We start from the raw sequence: 21,481 nt of genomic DNA, 5'->3' as shown, positions 1-21,481 counted from the left end.
GTGGGTGGGGGGTTTGTTTTTTTAACTCGCGAAACCGCGTTTCGGCAGCGGCACACGAGCACAAATAATAATGAGCAAACCCCGTTAAAGAGGGAAAACTTTACATTTAAACAGGCGAGGTTTTTAGGTGGAAATGCACCATTCCATCGCTACGAAGAAGGGGCCACGGACGAGGCAACACCGTACGCAGTTTCCTTCGTCGTTACAAAAAAAATAACACAAACGTGAGGTGTGTTCAGTGGGTGTGTGTGAAGTGGGGTGGAGGAGGGAGGGAGGGGTGACGTTCATTAAGAAAAAAAACTCCCGAAATAACAGGATAGGATCACAATTTAAAATTTATAAACGCCACCACTCGTCTCTCGCGAACACTCGCGGAGTGCGTAAGGCAACAACAACACCGTGCGGTCGGGGGAAAAAACAAACACAACAACAATAACAACAACAACACCAGGCTTGCAGGCGGTGCAACTGCATCGGGGCCCAGTCGCCATGGCTATGACGAGAACTGGGGGGGGGGGCAGAATTAGACATGAGGTCCCCCAAACCCCCTCCACATTACATTCCTTACATAAGGGGGGGGGGGCACACCAATGCCAACCCTTGCTCAAAGCGCTGGGTTTCACTCATCCCGCTCAATGCAATCAAAGAATTGGGGGGCTCAATTGCGGCGTCCCGATTTGACCGGGTTTGTCGCTGCAGACGACGCCCGCCCGCCCGCCCGCACACACAGACAGAGAGAGAGGATCGCGGCCGTGATGCAGAACATCTTGGCAGCACCACGCCGCTGCACGTGGTGGGTTCGATCCGTGGGGAGCACGGAGGATGGAGCGCCGAGGCACGTGGAGACGCGCGTCCAACGTCATGCGGTCACGTAGCTCGTGTGCTTTGTTTTTTTTTCACACCGATGCGTATTTTTTTTTTTACCGGGGGAAAAAAAACGTCCACAAGACGACAGTCGAGTTAATATATTATCTTGTGTATTTGTAGGAGTCCGGTACGTTCGCAAACGTTTAAACGTTAGCACTCAACACACCCGTGCGATTGCATTATACAGTACATGTGTACACACACACGCGCACACAAAACGCACAATACTAAAAAAACAACCACACGAACCGTTACAGAAGATGAACATACTGCAAGTGACGCTTTTCACCGACTGGTTGTGCAACACTGAAATGTTAAACAGTTATCACACCCAGTAAATACGTTCATTTTTGTATATTATATATGCTGTACTTCATTTGCCCTTGTAAATTTAAAACGAGTGCAAGGATTAAATAATTTGAGCTGGACCCATCCCACGATTGTGAATGATAACCGCCGATTGATCGACTGGCCAATACGAGGTCCCCTCTCTGCCCGATGGAGCCGCCGCTTTGACGTCTCATCGGCGCAAGGGGCGAGATCGTCACACGACACCCTGCGGCGGCGACGGGGGAATTCGGTGGCAGAATGAGCAGGGAAAGTCAGAAGAGAGCGTCGTCGTCACAGCGATGCTCTCCTTTCTCCTCCATCCTCCCTCGGCCTCCTGCGCTGGTGTGGAACCAGTGGGGGGTCCACAAGAGCACGGGACCTCGCGAAGCGCAGCAGCATTTTCAGTCGGTACTCGCTGTGCACGCCCTGGAGGAATGATCGATGACCATGAACGGACGGACGATGTTTGACCGGTGATGGCTGATGGTGACGATTGCTGTCGATGGTGACGATTGATGGGATTACGAGAGCTGTCAATGGACGACACCGAGTAGAGAGGAAGACGCAACAGAGAACGGCTTGACGTTCCGAGATTGGTGCCAGAAAGATGTGGCCACTACTTGAGAAGAGTGGCACAAGACCGAGAGGAAAGTGGAAACGAATGACTAAATGTACAGTGGACACCTACGGGCTATCTGCCCATGGATCGTGATGACAATAAGAAGTATCGATTGATGGTGATTCTGTAAAATAATTGATCATTATGGATGATGATGATGATAATGGTTAATGGATGATGATAATAAGGATGATTTATTGATGCTAATAGACGACCGATTCGTGAATGATGATAATGATGTACCCAGGGTTCAGTTGACCCATAAACAAGACTTGAAGTTGGGAGCTGAACGCACGTCAGCCCTGTCCTCTTTACCAACTGCACAACTTTGGCCACGGATAAATATGAAGATCTAAATAGTTAAAAAAATACACTCGCACGGGAGACAACACTGCTTGTATCAACTCTCTTTAGCAACTGCTGTAAGCAAGCAACGCCGAGAGTTTAAACCCGTTGCAATACGTTCGCGTTTTTTTGGCTCTTCCGAGGTCACCCGAGGTAAAGTCAGGGGGTTGGGGGTCAGCAAAAACATCCCTCCAGTCACCCCCTCCCCCCGCACTCGACGCCTCGAAATATATAGAACACTTATTCTTGGTTCTTTCGGTAAAATCACGTAGAAGGGAAACAATAAAATAATAAAAATATAAAAGAATAAAATTCTCACGTTTCGACTGCAACACAAGCAATCATCATCAGGTGTTAAAACCACAGCAAAAAAGTTAAAAAAGCGGCGTTTTTTTAACGTTAGTACCACGGAGAGCGATTTGGCAGTTTGTTCGGATGGACGAGTCTATCTATGTTCGGAAAAGAGGAGGGGGGAGACGAAAATAATGGATGCGGTCTGAAAGCCACCGTAAGCATGAACACTCAATTAAGCCCCGAAATGGTTTATCAAATACTTCCAATGATTGCTAAGCCAGAATCCATCTTCTCGGTTGAAATTGTCTGTTTGTATATGTGGATAGCCTCATGAACGAATCTCTCATGGTAGATAGATGGCTTGCAGAGAACCTCTGTCTTGGAGAAGTCAATGTCATGTGAGCCTACTGAATTATAACAGTGATCTGCCACGGCCGAGGTGTTGGTCTTACCGTGTTTTAGGTCTGCTTTGTGTTCACGGATGCGGTCCGAGACATGTCGTTTGGTTTCTCCAATGTAACTACTACCACAGAGGCAACTTAGTTTGTAGACGCCAGTTAACTGTATGTCCGGAATCACATCTTTTACAGACGGAACCAGATCACGGATTTTATGTAATGTGTTGAAACGGACCTGGATCTTGTGTTTATTCAAGATTTTGGAGATCTTTTTTGTGACCCCCGCAATGTAGGGTAAAGTGATGGTTTTGAAAGGCTCCTCAAGAGGGTCCTTCTTCATGGTTTGAGTGATAGCTTTGCGGATTGTATAGTCGGAGTAACCATTAGCCTTAAGAGCTTGGTGTACGTGCTTGAGTTCACTGCCTATGTGTTCCTGGTCGGATATGCATTGGGCTCTATGGTACAGAGTCTTGATGAGAGAATTCTTCTGTGATGGATGGTGGTGGGAATCCGGTTTCAGATAAGCATTCGTATGGGTAGCTTTCCTGTAGACAGAGTGGCTCATTGAACCATCAAGTCTCTTGTCATCTCTTGCCATTTTTTTCGACTTCCATGGTAAATCTGATGGCTGGGTGTATGGAATTGATGTGGTCGAGGAATTGGTCTAGAGCAGGTCGGCCATGTGGCCAGATGACAAAAGTGTCATCCACATACCTCTTCCATAAGGTTGGGCGCAGTGGCAGTCTGGATGGCGTCAGTCTCAAATTTATCCATGAAAATGTTGGCTACAACTGGAGATAGGGGGGAGCCCATTGGGGTGCCCTCAGTTTGTAGAAAGTTCCATTCCAAGTGAAGTATGTATTGGTTAAGCAGTGTCTCACCAGGGGGGGTACCTAAGTGTTTAGTCCTTGATTAATCAAGTCTTCAATGATTGTGATGGTGTCAGGTACAGGAACTTTGGTGAATAAGCAAACTACATCAAAACTGACAAGCAGGTCGTCTGAGGACAGGGAAATACCCGTGATTGTCGATACCAGGTGAGTAGTATTTTGTACCGCAGAGGCGGTTTTTCCAGTGAAAGGCCGCAGGATTTCAGACAGAAAACGAGCCAGTTTGTAGGTGGGGGAGTTGATAGTAGAGACGATGGGACGAAGGGGTGTATCTACTTTATGTATTTTTGGTAAGTCATATTATCTTGGTGGCCTGGCAGCAGCAGGTTTCAACGAGAACTGTTTGGTTTGATCAATTAATGCATTTGAATCAAAAATGATTTTGTTGGTTTGTTTGACGAGGCTGTTGGTGGGATCTCTTTTTATTTTTGTATAGCTGCCATCGTTGAGTAATTCTTGAATTTTGTTGTTATATTCTATTTTGTCCATGATGACAGTGGCATTGCCCTTGTCGGCTGAGAGGATGACAATGTCATCCCTCCTTTTTAATTTATATAATTCAAAACGCTCATCTTTGCTGAGGTTGCGAGCTGGCATCTTGGCGTTTTTGAGGGTCGCAGCGATTTCAGATCTTGCTATGTCTGCAGCGATGTGACCCAGGCCCTTGAGAGCCACGTCTACTTGGGCAATGATATCATTAACTGGTATGTGTTTAGGTGTGACTGCAAAGTTTAGACCTTTAGCTAAAACGGATTTCAGACCATCGGAAATAGAACTGTTATTGCGATTAATTACGACTTTGTTAACGTCTAGCTTTTTGGTGTGTGGGTCCGGTCTTTTGTTGGAGAGGTTAGATTTGGAAATCAGGTTGTCCTTACATTTGGTCGACATAGTGGCAGCTGAAGAAGCAGTCATATTGTCTACATGTTCCCAATCCTATGTGAACATTGTTGCTGTCAATGATAAGTGTGATTTGTAGAGTGTCTTGTCTAACTGATCTAGTTCGGTGCGTATAAGTCTGATTTTCTCGGAGTTAAGAGCTAAGCTAGTTCTGGAAATAATTCGTTTTGCATTAGAGGAAGTTACAGCAGCAGAGGTCAGTGTAAATGCGATTGGTATTACCCCAGAGTCGCGGCATTTCTTCAGAAAGGTGAGAGACTCGATCAGCTGAGCCTTCTTATCCCGGAGTTTGTTGAAGGATCTCAAAGATATGTGGAAACTCTCCCTGTAGAGGCAGTTAAATTTTGATTTAAAGCTTTCGTGACTGCAGGGATTCATATTCTTGGTTCTTTCGGTAAAGTCACGTAGAAGGGAAACAATATAATAAAAATATAAAACATACAATTCTCACGATGTTTCGACTGCAACACAAGCAATCATCATCAGGTGTGAAAACCACAGCAAGAAAATTTGAAAAAATTGGCGGTTTTTTTTTAACGTTAGCATCACCGAGAGCGATTTGGCAGTTATTCAGATGGAGAGTCCATCTATGTTCGGAAAAGAAGAGGGGGGAGACGAAAATAATGGATGTTTCCCTTCTACGTGACTTACCGAAAGAACCAAGAATATGAATCCCTGCAGTCACGAAAGCTTTAAATAAAAATATAGAACACTTATTATTTTTATTCAATCTACGTGACTTTACCGAAAGACCCAAAAAGTATATAGAACACTGTTCAAAGTTTTGTCCCATTACAATTCAGGCAGATGAACACACCGCCCCCCCCAAGTGGTGAGGTTGGCTCTCCCTGTTGGCAAACAGGCGCTTTGTAGCGACATTTCTTACCCAGATATGGCAATTTCTTTCGCACGCGCCCGCATAAGCACCACCGATGGCGTACGGCGCACGTATAACCTGCCATTCTCATGCGTTGTTTGACGATGTTCAGGCCCCAGTCTCGGATCGTTTTTTTTTTTTACCACTGGGGGAAATTGTTGTTGCAGCCAAAACAATTTTAGTGGGGATGGGGGGGGGGCTCAGCCAATCACGAGCGAGAGGAGGAGCAAAAGCACAATTGCACCGCGGGTGATGTGACGTCACGAGGCAAGCCCCCTCCCACCCCCAGCCCAATGGAACAGAGCCGTCCAATCGGGCTCCGAGCCGTCTGACACCACGTGCGCGCCACGATCTGTCGGTCTTGCCCGCTGCAGACCCATCACAGCCACAGTTGGACGCAGCGCGCAGAGCGCTGGATAAATACACAGGGTGGTTCAAAAATATTTTAACACTTATATGGAACTATCGTTTTTAAGTGGGGGAAAAAAACGAAGGAAAATACTACACTGTAACTTGATAACGAATGTATGTTACTAGCTTCAAAAAGTTCAGTCTCCACTTGTTCGCGATCGTTGCCAATGCATTGCCTAGAATCTTCTCCAGATGATCTCCAAAGCCCTGAGGCAGCACATTTGAGGTATTGTTGCAAATTCTCAGAAAGTGTTAACATTTTTTTGAAGCACCCAGTACATGGGTGAAATAATGACCCTCCACCCAACCCCCTCGCGATTCAGCGATTTTCAAGATTCCCCATCGCAATTCGATTAAAAATAATCAAGAACACTGCTGTAATGTAGCAAGCCTTTTCTTGCAAGCTGCAGTGGTCACCTGAACTCATGGACGCACAGGATAAGACCGAAGCAACTCACAAAAGGCGTTCTTACACGGGCGATTCTATGCGTGTATCGTGAACTTATGAATCGGTATTGATTGATGAATCAGTGTTACTCTCGTCTCTACTTGCAACCAATGGAGGGCCTCGGAGACACCCACAATCTCCTCGTCTCTCACACGTGCGAACCCAAGCCTACAGTTTCTTTACTTTACATTATTTTGAGGTTCAACGACAAGAGCTTAAATCAATTTACAGGTCAACGCAGCCCGATGTCACCACACCATGCCATGGCTTCATTCTGATCGATCCTACAATTGTTACACCGATCTCCCCTGCACGTAAAGATCCCCCACATAGCTTTACGGGCAGTGCCGGCAAGTGCTCGTAGGTAACACTTAGAGGGAGGCATCGCACCTGGCCGCCTTTGTCTCTCCGGTGCCCATGTATAGACACACGGCACCCAGTTACTCGTTCAGGGCTAATTCGACCTAGTGAAGGCACGGGACAGGTTCAGATACCACTTGCCACTTGTGCGCATGATATCCAAGCTAGATCGCCAGTATTGTAGAGTGCGAACCTAACGTCACGCGCATACATATACGCACGCGCGCACAAACTACATTATATGTACGTTCAACATATCGCGATCATCATTAAAATTACCATAATCGCTGTTATTCAAATAACTATGCCCTATCATAATCATCAATATGATTATCTTCACCATTATTAAAATCATCATAATGATCACCATAATATTACCATCATTACCATGAGCATCGCAAAAATGATGATCATCATCATCGTTATCAGCATCATCAGCACTCTGTTCGCACGAGAGAGGGGGGCCCCCACACCGGCCAGCCAGGAACTTTGGGAATTTTTCTATTTTCGCGGCACACCAGTTTCCGAACGCGCGCGCGTGCCGGACGGTGTCAGGGGCCCTCGCGCGGGGAAAACCGGCGAGCGAATCCTCCAAGTGCCTCATGCCGCGATGCCGAGGCCCGAGTCGTGATGGACAAAATTAAATAAAATCGCAGAAGGTTCTCCGTCACAATCCTGGGGGGGGGGGGGGGGCTCCTTCACCTTGTGGGAGTGAGGCGCAGCAGAATGCGGTTTCCATTTTTTTTCTTCTCTCGAGAAAACGATCCTCTTTGCGGAATCGGTCGATCGTGGAATCGAGATGACTTTCTTCGCAAGCGGGAAAAGTTAAAATGAGGAACGGTGCACCACCTTGAGACCGTGTGCTTTTTGCACGCAAGTGTACACAGGTGTGAACGTACAGGAGACCACGTGTAGTGTTCAGCTGGTTTGCTGCATCATATATATAAGTGTGTGTGTGTGTAACTGCCAGTTTCTTTGTTAGAAGGCTGTGTGCAAACTGGTGCCTTTGTGTATTTTTTTGACGTCTCAAATCAAGAGAACTCTTTCTCCGAATCCCATCCAAGCCACGGAGAGCGCAAAACAAAACACAAACATTCCCGCACGGCAGCCGAAAATAATCAACCGTGGCCACGGTGGCGGTCCAAGGCTCGGTAGGGCAACTCTGACCGCGCAACCGGCGCTCCCCCCCCCCCCCCCGCACGGCGCTCGGCGACCCGGCAAGGAGATTACTTCCTGATCATTTTTTTCGCGCCGATTTCAACGGTCGACGATGAGGTAGCGGGCCGTCACTTGAGCCGACGCGGGATTTTTTTGTTGTTGTTGTAATGGATTATAATCGGTGCCGTATCGCCTTCGTTAAAAATTGCGCGTGCCCCGAACGGACGGAAACGTTAGCGGCGGGCGCCCGCTGCCCGTGGCGCGCCCGTGGATTTAAGTCCGCTTAAGAGCGAGTAAAAACTAAGGGACGAGCAAAAATTAATTATTTCAAACAAACAATGTGTGAATGAGAGGCGGGTGGGGGGGGGAAGGAAAAAAAAACACTTGGTCTACCGAAGTAAACATTAGCTAAACAGGGAAAAAAAGGGCTTTTAAAAAAACCATTTAAGAGCTTTCATGAAAGTCAACACACAGAGCGTGTGTTAAAACAAGAGCGTGCCTGCTTGGATTGATCGCTCTGTACTGGAGGAAAAAAGCAGAGAGTGTTGCCTATGACCAGGGTTCTCATTGACCGAACGTTCGTCCAAATGCAGCTTCTCTGCATCTATCTGTTCGACATACGCGAAGTCGTTCACCTGGTTCAACAAAGATTCGTGCAGCATGAAATGTATCCGCAATATTCAAGCGGACCGGGGTTGAAAGGTTCTGGATGCAGGGGGTGCCCCCCCCCTTGCGCGACCTTTACAATCCCGTCGACAGATGGCGGCGAAGTTGGGGATGACAAAAGAAGGAAGCAGCTGTGGAGGCATTGCCACGTCGACGATGCTGTGGAGGTGGTGCCGTGGTGGTGGTGCCCTGGTGGGCGATGTAGTGGTGGCAGGACTGTGTTGGTGGTGGCAGGACTGTAGTGGTGGTAGTTGATGGTGGTGGGCAGGACTGGTCGTGGGCAGGGCAGCACCGGGGGCGGTGCTGCTGCCGTGGCGTGGACGAAGGCCTCATATCGCGAGGAGCTCGATGCTCGGCGGAGGCTTGGTGGTGGCGGCCGTACCGTTGCGTTTCTCGAATTCTTGCGCGATCTCCAGGAAGGACTTGTTGCGCGTCTCCGGGAGGATGAAGTAAATGTAGAGGGCGCAGCACACGCAGTCCACCAGGAACACGAGGAAGCAGAAGGAGCCCAGCTCTTTCTGTCGACGGGGACGAGCGGCACAAACAACACCACCCACAGGCACTCGTGGATACGCGGCCCCCTTTTTTTTGCGAATCTGCTGCTAGATGAGGGCATCCCAAGGCCATTTGCCATTTCCGGTTGTTCGACTATACTTCACCACACTGGCCAGTGAGGGGTGGGGGACCCAGGACCAGGCCAGATGTCACTCACCACCGTGGCCAGGAAAAAAAACACAGAGGTCGCCGAGTTTACAGGGTAAACACACCGGTGTGCTGAACTTTTAACTCACTGGCACGTTTTGTTCACGTGACAAACCTTACCAATTGGCTGCGTCGGGAGGTGGTGGGTCAACGACACATTTAGATTTACGCGATTTAACAAACAAAAAAAACCCTCCCTTTATTCTGGATAACATTTGTCGCGACAGCCTACTCCGCGTTAAACCAAGTCACAACCTCCAAGCCCACACAGCGTGTACGCCACGCGCTTCATACAGAAGGGGGCAGCAGTGTGCCGCCGCAGATAGACGAACGTTGCGCACGAGAAGTCCCCAGTGCCACAGGGCCTTCTGCAGTGTGACAGGGGCTGTGCGGCGGCCCGGCGGTAGGGCGTTCGCCACTCGCTGCAAAGGATCACGGTTCGAATCCAGCGGCCGCCCTGGTTATTACTGCCGGTGTAACAATGGCAATGATCCTACGCCATCTGCTTCACGGTGGACGTTGAAGAATTCCACATTGTGCGTGTTGGCGCCAGGGCCCCAAAATGTGACAAATTCGAAATGTTCCATCAGAAGTTACTCACTTGGGATTGTACGTAGTTATCATTGCCCCCGACTGGCAGACTGCTGCCCCAGGTCACTCTTGCAAAGAAGACAATCCTGGTTCTCTCTTAAGTTCTCATTTTTTTTTTGGCAACCGCAAGCCAGTAAAATTAATAATCCCACGAACGTTCTTGTTCGTTTCTTTTGGAATCACCCCTGCAAATGCCGTGATTATTATTACAGTTTCGGTATTTCGAAGTACGACCAGGATCACCCCTGCACCGGACGATGGTTCCCCAACCTGTGAGCATCCCCCCTCAGTCGTCAAAACTGCCTGCCACGCCGCCAACTGTGCATGGGAACGCCACCGATGCCAAACCCGCGAGGGATGGGGGCTCGCACCACCATGAAGGGGAACACCATGCCGATGGAGAAGAGGAAGATCCAGTTGCAGGAGCCGTTGATCATGTAGGCTGCCGGGCGCGCTTCCTGCGTGAACAACTCCGCCGCCATCATTCCCGTCACGCCACCTGCGTTACGATCGCGTGACGCGCGACACACGCACGCACAAAGACAAAGACCCCCCCCACACCGTGTAGCTTTAACAGGCTGTAGGGGCAAGTGCTGTTAGCGAGTAGCACCTATCAAGGCCGGCACGGCACACGAGGGGGTGGGTGGCCAGCACCACGCCCGGTCGCCTTTGTCTCCCCAGTGGCGATGTTTACTACACACCGCACCAGGTACTCGTTTGAGGCCGAGTCGAACTAAGGAAGGTCCACCAGGACCGGTTCAGATAATCGTCACCGACGGTGTTGGCCTTGAGCGGGAATGAAAGTCGGGTCACCAGGTTTGTAGCGCAGCGCGCTAACCCGCTACACTACCGCTCCCCACTAAGACACACAAACACACACACAGGAGCAGATGCAGCTAGCGGCAACAAGAATATTGACGAGAAACACGTGAGTGAACGAATGCAATCTAACCCAAAAAAAACCCCTCTATAATGGATGATATTGGTCGCGAAAGCCTACGTGTTAAACTAAACTACTTATTGCTACTTTTTATTTTAATTTTACCGGCTAAGGCCCACTGAGCTACTGTCTATATATACACACACACACACACCTCTTTTTCAGAAGCGACCTGGCCACAAATGATCGCTCAACGACATGGCTGATCATGTGGACGTGGAAAGTAGCCAAATGCCTGGATGGCCCCATCCAGCTCAACAGCTCTCTTTATTTTTACAATGGCGACCCACGGCCACCCGTGACCAATAAATCAACTCTTGAATTACACGAGATATTGGTTAATGTGCACCCTGATGAAACCCCCCCCCCCCGCCCCTCGAATGCGCTCACTTTTTGTCAGATCACCGGATTAGTTGAGCAGGGTTGAGAGCCTGGTTAGTGCGCAGATGTGAAAAAAATCAGAAGTACTGGATAGCTGTTATGAGGCTGCAGACCTCTGGTGGGCAGTAGTGGGCAGTGCAGCAACAACAATTGTTGTACCCGACTTCTATGCCCCTATGCCTATGCTCCCTGCCTTCACTGGATGAAGAGTCACATGCAGGAGTATAAAGCACGGGAAACCGTAAAGACGATGGAGGGACACAGGACTAAACGAAGACATGGAGAGAAGAGGATTGGAGAGTTTGCACGAGTCTCCGTGTCACTAGCGATGCTTCAACATTACGGAGATTTCCATTGCCTTAAAGTTCTGGCCCAGAATGAGGGGCGAGGGGCGGAATTGGGAGGCGGACGCCGGGAATCTCACGCTGGTGCGAGGATCGCGAGCATTGCTAGGATCGTGAGCATCGCGAGGATTGCGAGGGATCGCTAGCATCGCGAGGGATCGCGAGGATCGTGAGTTTACCTGGGCCGATGCCAAAGCTGAGGATGTAGCCGAACACGCATGTGGCGCTGAGGTACGGCATCCACTCCACGGAGTCCTGGGTACAAAGACAAAGATCCCACCCGTATAGCTTTAACAGGCTGTTGGGGCAAGTGCTGTTAGCGGGCACATATGAAGGCAGGCACGGCACACGAGGGGGTGGGTGGCCAGCACCACTCCTGGCCAGCTTTGTCTCCCCAGCAGCAATGTTTACACACCGCACCAGGTACTCATTTGAGGCTGAGTTGACACACACACACACGCGCCCGCACGCACGCACGCACACACACACACAAACGTGACACAAAGACAAAGGTCCCCCATATAGCCTTAACAGACTGTAGGGGCAAGTGCTGTTAGCGATCACCTATGAAGGCCGGTAACGGTACACGAGGGGGTGGGTGGCCAGCACCACGCCCGACCGCCTTTGTCTCTCTAGTGGCAATGTTTACACACTGCACCAGTTACTCATTTGAGGCTGAGTCGACCTAGGGGAGGCCCGGGACCGGTTAAGATAATCGTCACTGGTGTTGGCCGTGAGCGGGAATCGAACCCGTGTCGCCGGGTTCATACCGCAGCGCGCTAACCGCTACACTATCGCTCCCCACATGCGACACACACACACGCACACACACACACGCGTGACACAGGCTGTCGGATCCGTACCCAGATTTGCAGAAGTAACTAAGGCGGCTTTTTTTTCTCTCTCTCCAAAATTAATTTTCGTCTTTCTCCAATTGTATCCCAATGGTGATATCGTCGTCATGTAAAATAAACAAAAACTCAACAAATTTTTAAATTGTTTACCAGGTAAGGCCCACTGAGCTTTAGAGCTCTAACTCAGAAGCGACCGGGCCACGGATGATAGCTCAACCAAGTGGCTCATCACGTGTTATGTTATGGTTTAAAAATTGAAAGTGTTACTAATTTTAAACTTCGAATTGCGATGTACAATTTGTACACCGAACTTCAGATAGCCAGGCCCATCGGGCACGGGCTCCCCCGGGGCCTCCCGTCGTAACGCAATCTGGCCGGCCGTGAACGCGCAGCTGGACTTGGGTTTACCTGGAGGTGCAGGGACACGGTCATCACGACGCACACCACCGACATCATCATGTAGCCGCCGATCAGCAGCGGTCGCCTTCCAGCGCGCTCGATGAAGTAGCCCTGGGGACACACGCGTGCCCGCAATGGAAGCCGGCTTCCATCATCGGCCGCAATCGACCGCAATTGCCGACGCTCAGGATGTATTTGTCATTCACTGGGACAGTTCTCATGGCGTGCACCTTCACACAGGGGTCCCCCCCCTGCAGAGGCAGGAGCCGCACGTTTCTATGCTACATCCCTCCTTCACAACTGCAAAAAAGAAACCACATTGCTCTCGAATGTGCTGTTCCGTTGTTACCGTGTGTCGTTTGGGAATAGATGCCTGCCATTTCAGAATAAGAATATTTATTTTTACTGGAGGAATCCGATGACGAGACGATTCTGCTTTAGGTGACAGTTCCGATTTCCCGAAGAAGCACGCGGAGCGAAACGTCGAACACATCACATCCGTTGCGTTTTCGTGCGGACAGGCTCAACTACATAAACCCCCCCCCCCACAAACACAGGGTGTAACGCCACCTCAAAACTCCTAACGACCACGATCGTCATCGCACTGCACGGGGGGGGGGGGGGGGGGGCCGTGCAACCCAAACTTACGCTGACGAACACCGTGAACATCTCGCACACGCCCGTGCCGATGGTGACGTAGGTGATCTTGTCGTGGGAAACGCCTGACGCTTCGAAAATGTACGTGGAGTAGGAGTAGATCTGCGCGCCCAACACACACCGAGAACAGCAACGAAACACCGCGCACAGAGAAAACAAAAACGTTAAAACTAAAAACTTTTTTTCACGACCAGTTAAGGCCCACTAAGCTACAGGCGTCATGAGTCGAGATTTAACCCATGACCTCCTTGCACACCTGGCGAGGTCGCTAACATCTCGCCACCAGTGGCGCCCCAAATATCGGGGGAGGGGGGGGGGGGCCGTCCCCTTTGGCGATCGGCGCTTGCCCCGGCACGCAGGTTCACGCGTAGGCGCAAAACCTCCCCGGGCGTAGGCGCAAGTGAGGACACGCGCGCCTTATTTCGGTTCCGAGAGATGGAACCGAAATAAATGACGCTGTGCAGAAAAGCAAGGGGGGGGGGGGGACGGCCGGCCACCGTACAAGTATTGTCGCGTTGTGGGGGCAGCGGGAATCCGGCTGCGTGAATGTTTATTTGCGTATCAAAAGCAAATTTCGCAATGACCCAGCCGGGGCGTATCTCGCAGGGTCACGGCAGCCGGACTTGTGTCAAGTGGAGCCCCCCCCCCCCTCCGCTTGCAGGATGTTGTACGTGGTAATCTAGAACGTTTCCAACAACAGTCAGAAATGTGTACAAGCACGGACGATTGTGCGCAAAAAAAAAAACTCCCCGTCGTATTAAATTTCGGATTGGCCAACTTCCAGCGCTGGGAATGATGAATATAAGTTTTGACAGTCAAGAGGCGAACTTTACCCTCTGCAGCAGAATGGGTTGGGAAATTGCAGTGTCCTCTAGCGGTAGATAAGCGGTCAATTGAAAAGATATCAGAAGCAGTTCTGCGAAGTCTCCGTCTGCGGACCATTCTTTAATGCAGTGGGCGATGCGATCCGGTACCTTCCGGGAGATTTGGTCATTGGCAGGGGGACTTCATGGGGTATTCATCTCACCGATTCAAACTGCGCCACGTGCACACTCGGTAGCGCTGAACGATTTGGGGAAAACATCTAATTGCGATTTTTCTGACAGATATTGCATTTTGATTTGCCGATTTTATTTTTGTTAAGTCAAGCTTCAGTTCAATATTCAATGTGTAATAGATTTCAAACATGTGATGGAGCATTACCACGTGATACCATCAACATATGAACTGCTCTATATATTCTAATGCAAGGATGAGAACTTAAAATATATGGATTGCTTCCAACATGTATTTATTAAAATGTTTTAACTGAAATAGAACAATCAAGCATAGAACGATTACGTTAAATAAATAAACTTATAATAATAATAATAAATAAAACTATTCCAATAAGAAAGCAATAGGACTTTTTCAAATCGCAAAAAATCTCAGCCTTTGCGATTTGCTAATAGCGTTTTTTCAAATTGCGATTTCTATTTTAAATCAATTCATCGTTGAGCCCTAACGCTCGGCTAAAATGTAATTAACCCGCGTAGGAAGAGGCGGTGGTGCCAGTGGTCAACCACACTGGACAACCAATCCACAGGTCACCACTTCGATCTCCCGGCGCAGAAATTGAAGCAACGGCACAAGTTTATTAAATCGCCCCCCCCACCCAACCACCTCTGTCCAACCAGCAGTGTAAATGTGTGTACCCACAGTCCGTTGATTGGTAGGTTGTGTGCGGTAACATCCAGCCAGCGTGGACGAGTTGGACAAAATACCCACAACCCCCCTCCTCCTCTTGGGAGGGGACCCTCCGGAGCTTCCGCTTTGTAGTCGTGGCCCTCTTCACCAGCGGTGGCGTGAGCGAGCAACTGCAGGGCTGCACCTGTACCATTGCCTTTTACAAGTCATGCAATCGTGGTGGGGGGGGGGTGGGGGGTGGTGGTGGCAGGGGAGGTGCTCACCACGTCGAGTCCGCACAGCTGCTGCCCGGCACCCATGACCACGACGGTGATGAGCTGCCACCGTTGCGAGGGGTCGCGCAGCAGGTCAAGCGGCATCTTCTTCTTCTGGCCCTGCAGCTTCGCGTGCTCGGCCCTCATCTCCGCCATCTCGTCCGTGACGTCGCCCGCCCCGCGCAGCCACTGCAGGGCTGTGGAATAAAAAAAAAACAATACATATGTCCCCTGTGTAACCTTAACAGACTGTTCAGGGGCAAGCGCTGTTAGCGAGCAGTACCTGTGAAGGCTGGCACGGGGACACGAGGGGGCGGGTGTCCAGCACCAGAGGGCCTCCCCGTCCGCCGTTGTCTCACCAGGACTGATATTTCATACACTGCCATATTTTACTCAATTAAAATTGAGTCGACCCCAGGGGGAGGGCCCAGGTCTCGAGTTAAGATATTCATCCTCCATTTTGGCCACGAGCGGGAATCCAACTCGGGTGGCCGAGTTGGCGATGCAGTGCAGAGGTGCTAACCACCTGCAGCACTATGGCCGGCCCCCTTGCTACATGCGCGTGAGCTCGCAACGGTTACTCCGCCACCACGGAAATGCCACCAACTGCCGAGGCATTAATTGCACCACGAGGAATCGACTGCCCCTTTGAAGATAACGAAACAAAACCGCGTGGGTCTCGGTCCACGGAGTTGCCATCGCAATCGCCACCAATTTCTGCGTGGGCCGATGTTTTTTTTCCAATTCCTGTGGCCGCCTCGAGAGAGAGAGAGGATGTTCGCGAGAGGATGCGAATTGCTTCCACTATTTTTTAATCTGGTAAAAAAACTAAAATAAAAAAACCAAAAATACACTTGTAATGAGTTTAACACGTAGGCTTTCGCGACCAAAGTCATCCATGAGAGGTTTGTTGTGGGGTTGGATCGCGTAAATATATAAATGTGTCGTTAAACCCGCCACCACCCGACGCAGACGGTTGCTTGTGCGAGGATCGAAACGTCGTGATCTAATATTATTTTTTCTACCTACGTGACTTTACCGAAAGAACTAAAGAGTATAGTAAGGGTTGTCACGTAAACAGAACATTCCAATTTGTCACTAGTACAGCAGTGTTGGAGAGTGGCTTCCAACACACCGGTTAGTGCTGTACCAGTGACGAATTGGCACGTTCTGTTTACGTGACAACCCTTACTAGTTGGCTGTGGCGGGTGGTGGCGGGGTTTAACGACACAACATTTATACATTTACGCGATCTAACCCTAAAAAAAACCCTCCGTTACACTTTTAATCGCGGAGGATTCACATCGTCATGAGCGTCACGGATGAAGTCACCACGACCTTCAGGATACACAGCCCATCGTGCACAACGGCATGAACATTAACGACACGACATGGCTTGTGCCCTTGCAGGGTCTCTCCTCCGTCCCTCGCGTTCGCTTGTGGCCCCGAAGGTGGCCCACCACCCGATTCCTCGGCCATTCACCTCGATGGCGGGGGCGAGTTGGGGTGGGGGGAATTCTGGGCGGGTGCAATCACCGGCAGTGGTGGCACTAAGGTACAGCCGTGCAGCCATCGCGCCGCCCGTGTGCTGCGCTGCACACGCCAGATAGCTCCGAAATACGGGGGGGGAGGGGGGGGTGGGGGGCCTCCCGTGCCCTGGTAGCGAGCGCCGTGGCGTGGCACGCTGTTCGTGCCAGGGCCCCCCGGCTGTGCCAGGTGCCGTTGCCAAATTCCTTAGGCGGTGATCGTGCGCCCTCCACTACCCCCCCCCATCCCCATCAAGGTGAATAACCCGGTTTTGGGTTGCCACCTCTGAGACACAAATCACAGAGACGGGAGATTTTTGTTTTATTATTACCGTCATTACTGTTACGCAACTTGTAAAGGCCAGGCCTTTGAAAGGCTTGCAGATGGTCCCTGGAAAGCGACCTCAAAGAGAGGATGTTCCTGGTTAAAACCAGGAGCAGGTGGCCATCCCTATACCTGTACGTGATGCAGGTCTAACAACACAATATGGGCGGGGGGGGGGGGCGGGGGGGAGCGAGGAGCAAGGGGGTATACAATTGCACGGGGGTCCCAAAACTCAGGAAGGCCCCCCAAAAATGAATTTACCTTGGGCAAGGGACACAGGCCCTTCCCCCCCCCCCCCCCACCACCACTTCCAAAGTCAAAATGATGCACCCTGGGCTGCAAATTTGTCCCGATGGGCCCGATGGCGTTGACGTCACGGCAGTCTCCGCTCCCGTCCGCCGGTGGCGCGACGAGCAGCCTCGACCAACGCCCGCGTGAAGCACGCGGGCGGACCCTACCGACGGGCGCTCCCCGTTTTCTCATTTAAAAATCGACATTGTGTCCCGGTGCAATGGCAAGCGACGGCGTCGGCTCGCGCGCAAGAAGGTGCCAGGCGGTGCATCGCGCTCGCCGGATCACGGGAGATGATGGATTGAGCAAAGCCTGATGACGATCACCACCGTTCGTCGTCGTCGTCATCATCCGCCACAAAACCGAAACGTTGGACCTCAACGCCGAACAACGCGGGGCACAACCCGAAAACGTATCGGAGAGCGATTAAAGTCAATACATCGTTACATGCCGATATAACTTGGCACCGTGCGTGCTATGTTGTCCATTTGTACCGTTTGTACCATGTGTGCTCATGTGTGCCCATGTGTTCCCATGTGTTCCCATGTGTTCCCATGTGTTCCCATGTGATGTGTTCCCATGTGTTCCCATGTGTTCCCATGTGATGTGTTCCCATGTGTTCCCATGTGATGTGTTCCCATGTGTGCCCATGTGTTCCCATGTGTTCCCATGTGTGCCCATGTGTGCCCATGTGTGCCCATGTGTTCCCATGTGTGCCCATGTGTGCCCAAGTGTTCCCATGTGTGCCCATGTGTTCCCATGTGTGCCCATGTGTGCCCAAGTGTTCCCATGTGTGCCCATGTGTTCCCATGTGTTCCCATGTGTGCCCATGTGTTCCCATGTGTGCCCATGTGTTCCCATGTGTTCCCATGTGTGCCCAAGTGTTCCCATGTGTGCCCATGTGTGCCCATGTGTTCCCATGTGTGCCCATGTGTGCCCATGTGTTCCCATGTGTGCCCATGTGTTCCCATGTGTGCCCATGTGTTCCCATGTGTTCCCATGTGTGCCCATGCCCATGTGTTCCCATGTGTTCCCATGTGATGTGTTCCCATGTGATGTGTTCCCATGTGATGTGTTCCCATGTGTTCCCATGTGTTCCCATGTGTGCCCATGTGCTGTTTGCGTATAAGAGAGCGCCGTTTGCGCTCGGCTACCTTTGAGGCAGCGCTTGCGGTCGTCGCGGTCGATGAGCAGGAAGCGAGGGCTCTCGGGGAGCAGGGGCAGCACGGCGAGCTGCACCAGCGCCGGCACCACCGTTAGTGCCAGCAGGAACGGCCACATCTCCTCCTCACCCATCAGCTCCCTGCAACGGTGGGCGGGGGAAACACGGCAGTCCCCGGGGGAGGGAGCAACGTCACGCAAAGACAAAGATCCCACCCCCCATGTAGCCTTAACAGACTGTTGGGGCAAGTGCTGTTAGCGAGCAGCTACGAAGGCCGGCACACGAGGGGGGTGGGTGGCCAGCACCACGTCCCGGCCGCCTTCGTCTCCCCAGCGGCGATGTTTACTACGCACCGCACCAGGTTACTCATTTGAGGCTGAGTCGACCTAGGGGAGACCCAGGACCGGCTCAGATCATCGTCACTGTGGTTGGCGTCACGTACGCACGCACACGCACGATCGAACGCCGGCGCCCCCGGGGTCTGCGTCCTGGCTCCAGCAGCTCGGCGAGGAGTGGCTGCCGAGCGGACTTCAATGTCAGCGCCCGCATGTTGTGCGAGGCTCCCCGTCCTAACGTCTCTTTTCTACGGCTCGTCTGGTTCGTCATGTCGATTAGCGGATCAGTAAAAGGATTGGCATAGAAAAGCTTACGAATCCTTTTGCAAGAAAGTGTCCTGTCTCGTGTAGCCCATGGGCCAGAGCAGATACTGGTGCCACCTAAAGTAGCTCAACTTTATTAGTCGCGATATATAGATTTATACGGCTAACAAAGGTTAATTATTTTATTACTCACTCAGTTAAAATAGTTATCACGTAATTAACTCTTATGAGCCACATAAACAAATGGGAATCGCCATCGCTATGCCATCTCAGGTGGTTCCAACAAAGTGAGATGTTAACTACCTCGCCTGGTATGCAGGAGGTCGTGGGTTCGATCTCGACCCTGACACCTGCTGCTGTATATTTGGAGTTTGCGTGTCTCTCTCCCTGTGGTCGAGTGGATTTTTCCTTCCACTTTGAGAAACACGCGTTGAGAGAGTATTTGGTTGCTATAAATTTCCACACAATAAGCAACTTCGTTGAGCTGTCCTTTGTGGCCAGGTCGCTTCTGAAAAAGAGCTACATAGCTCAGTGGGCCTTACCTGGTAAAATAAAAAAAGTAGTTTTAAGCAAGTCAGCAGTCGAGATCTGGTCAGTGTCTGACGGAGTCAACAGTGATCATCGGCAATCATCACCGTAGCCCCATGATCTGTCCGCTGACGATGCCGAAGGGCAGGAAGAGGATGCCACCCATCGCCATTATCCCACGCAGGTGCTGGGGGGCCGACTCCCCCAGGAACATGGGCTGCAGGCTCAGGCCCACTCCTGTGAGTGGGGGCAGGCACGCACGCATTCACGCACGCACGCGACAAACGGCATACGTGATTGGTCGGTTGGTTGGACGACACGTGCAGAAATGCGTTACGCTCGCAAACGGCAAAGTTCGCTGGCGACGGCAAAATGGGTCGGGGGGGTTCAGCGGCGATGAGCTTCCATCGGTCGTCGTCATCCACGTCGATTCTTGAGCTCGCGACACGCATAATCGACGTTTTGAAAATTTCGCAAAGGTTGCACGTTAATGGGTTCACGTGACCCCATACAGCCACGAAGAGGCCGCTACGTTTGCCACAAAGTGGGCAAAAAAACTACAGTTTGGGACACTTGCATCGACTCGTGACCGCGAATTTCTGAAAATGTATTGAATAACAAGGCAGGGATGGACCGCTGTACGCGTGTGTGTCAATGTGTATATATAAATGTATGTCGTTATACCACAGCAAATGAGCGATGATAAAATATACGAGTTGGTGAAATTGCTGCTCGGTGAAGTGTGCGGCGGGCGCCCAGACCGTGTTACGGTTGGAGTCACTCATATTTCATCAAAGCCCAATCATGCAAGACACACTGTGTATTAACTTCTGAGTATAAATGCGCATGCGTACGGACACACGGAGCCCGTGCAACAGGAGCGGGGTGTACGGGCGACCACTCGACAAGATCTAAAAGCAAATGATAACTTGGCGAGTATAGCCTCTGCTGGGGAAAAAGAAAATAATGCAACGTGAAATGGAAAGAGAATCTGAGCTCATGTTTATTACGGGGGGCACGACACGTGACCTTCCACGAACGTGCTTTGTAATCAAACAAAGACCTTCTGGCATTTAAAAAAAAGAGAAAATCCGACCGCTACACCGAACGTAGCCACCTGCCTTCCCCCCCCCCCCCACCGTGCATATTAACCGCAAAGTCTGAAGGGGGAGGCTCAATCCTCCAATCCTCCTTGCGCTGGCCACCCACCACCTAAGCCTCTCTGTACGGGGGGAGGTGGCGGGGGGGGGGGGCGGGACGGACCCCGGGGGGCCCCAGCTCACCGCAGTTGATGCCGATGAGGAGCCTGCCGATGATTATGAGCTCAAAGGAGGTCGCGGGACGGCTCACGCCCATCAGCACCGCGGCCAGCACCGCAAAGCCATTGTTGAACAGCAGGGCACCCTTCCTGCGAAGCGAGGGCGCGCGCAGCGAGACGCGGTTAGCAGTGACCGAGTTCATCAACCAGACGCCGTCTCCACCCCCAACCACCGCCGCCACCACCACCACGGTTCGCCTGTGTCGCTCTGCGGCCATAGGGTGGGCGAGCGAAAGGTGTCGGTGTGTGTGTGCGTGTGTCTGTGTGTTGACTCAATTGAGTACCTGGCGCGCTGTGCAGCAAACATCGCCACTAGGGAGACAAAGGCGGCCGGGCGTGGTGGCGGCCATCCACCCCCTCC

General features: G+C 51.3%; 1 protein-coding gene across 1 annotated transcript in view; it reads right to left on the bottom strand.

Annotated features, from left to right (window-relative positions):
* Positions 1-317: 317 nt before the first annotated feature.
* Positions 318-21,481, bottom strand: part of SLC2A11 (solute carrier family 2 member 11) — a 56,541-nt gene continuing 35,377 nt past the window's right edge. Inside the window, exons 4-12 of the mRNA XM_032947229.2 lie at positions 21,086-21,210; positions 19,910-20,039; positions 18,668-18,816; positions 15,381-15,568; positions 13,423-13,533; positions 12,784-12,885; positions 11,701-11,776; positions 10,228-10,355; positions 318-9,081 (exon numbers count right to left, since the gene is read on the bottom strand). Of these exons, the coding sequence (XP_032803120.1) occupies positions 8,893-9,081; positions 10,228-10,355; positions 11,701-11,776; positions 12,784-12,885; positions 13,423-13,533; positions 15,381-15,568; positions 18,668-18,816; positions 19,910-20,039; positions 21,086-21,210 (1,198 nt within the window). The 3' untranslated portion in view covers positions 318-8,892. The remainder of the gene's footprint in view (positions 9,082-10,227; positions 10,356-11,700; positions 11,777-12,783; positions 12,886-13,422; positions 13,534-15,380; positions 15,569-18,667; positions 18,817-19,909; positions 20,040-21,085; positions 21,211-21,481) is intronic.

Source organism: Petromyzon marinus, chromosome 5 (genome assembly GCF_048934315.1).
Source record: "Petromyzon marinus isolate PM22_M1 ecotype Great Lakes invasive population chromosome 5, UKy_Petmar_22M1.pri1.0, whole genome shotgun sequence".
Taxonomy (NCBI): Eukaryota; Metazoa; Chordata; class Hyperoartia; order Petromyzontiformes; family Petromyzontidae; genus Petromyzon; species Petromyzon marinus.
This window is presented reverse-complemented; position numbering and strand designations above follow the sequence as displayed.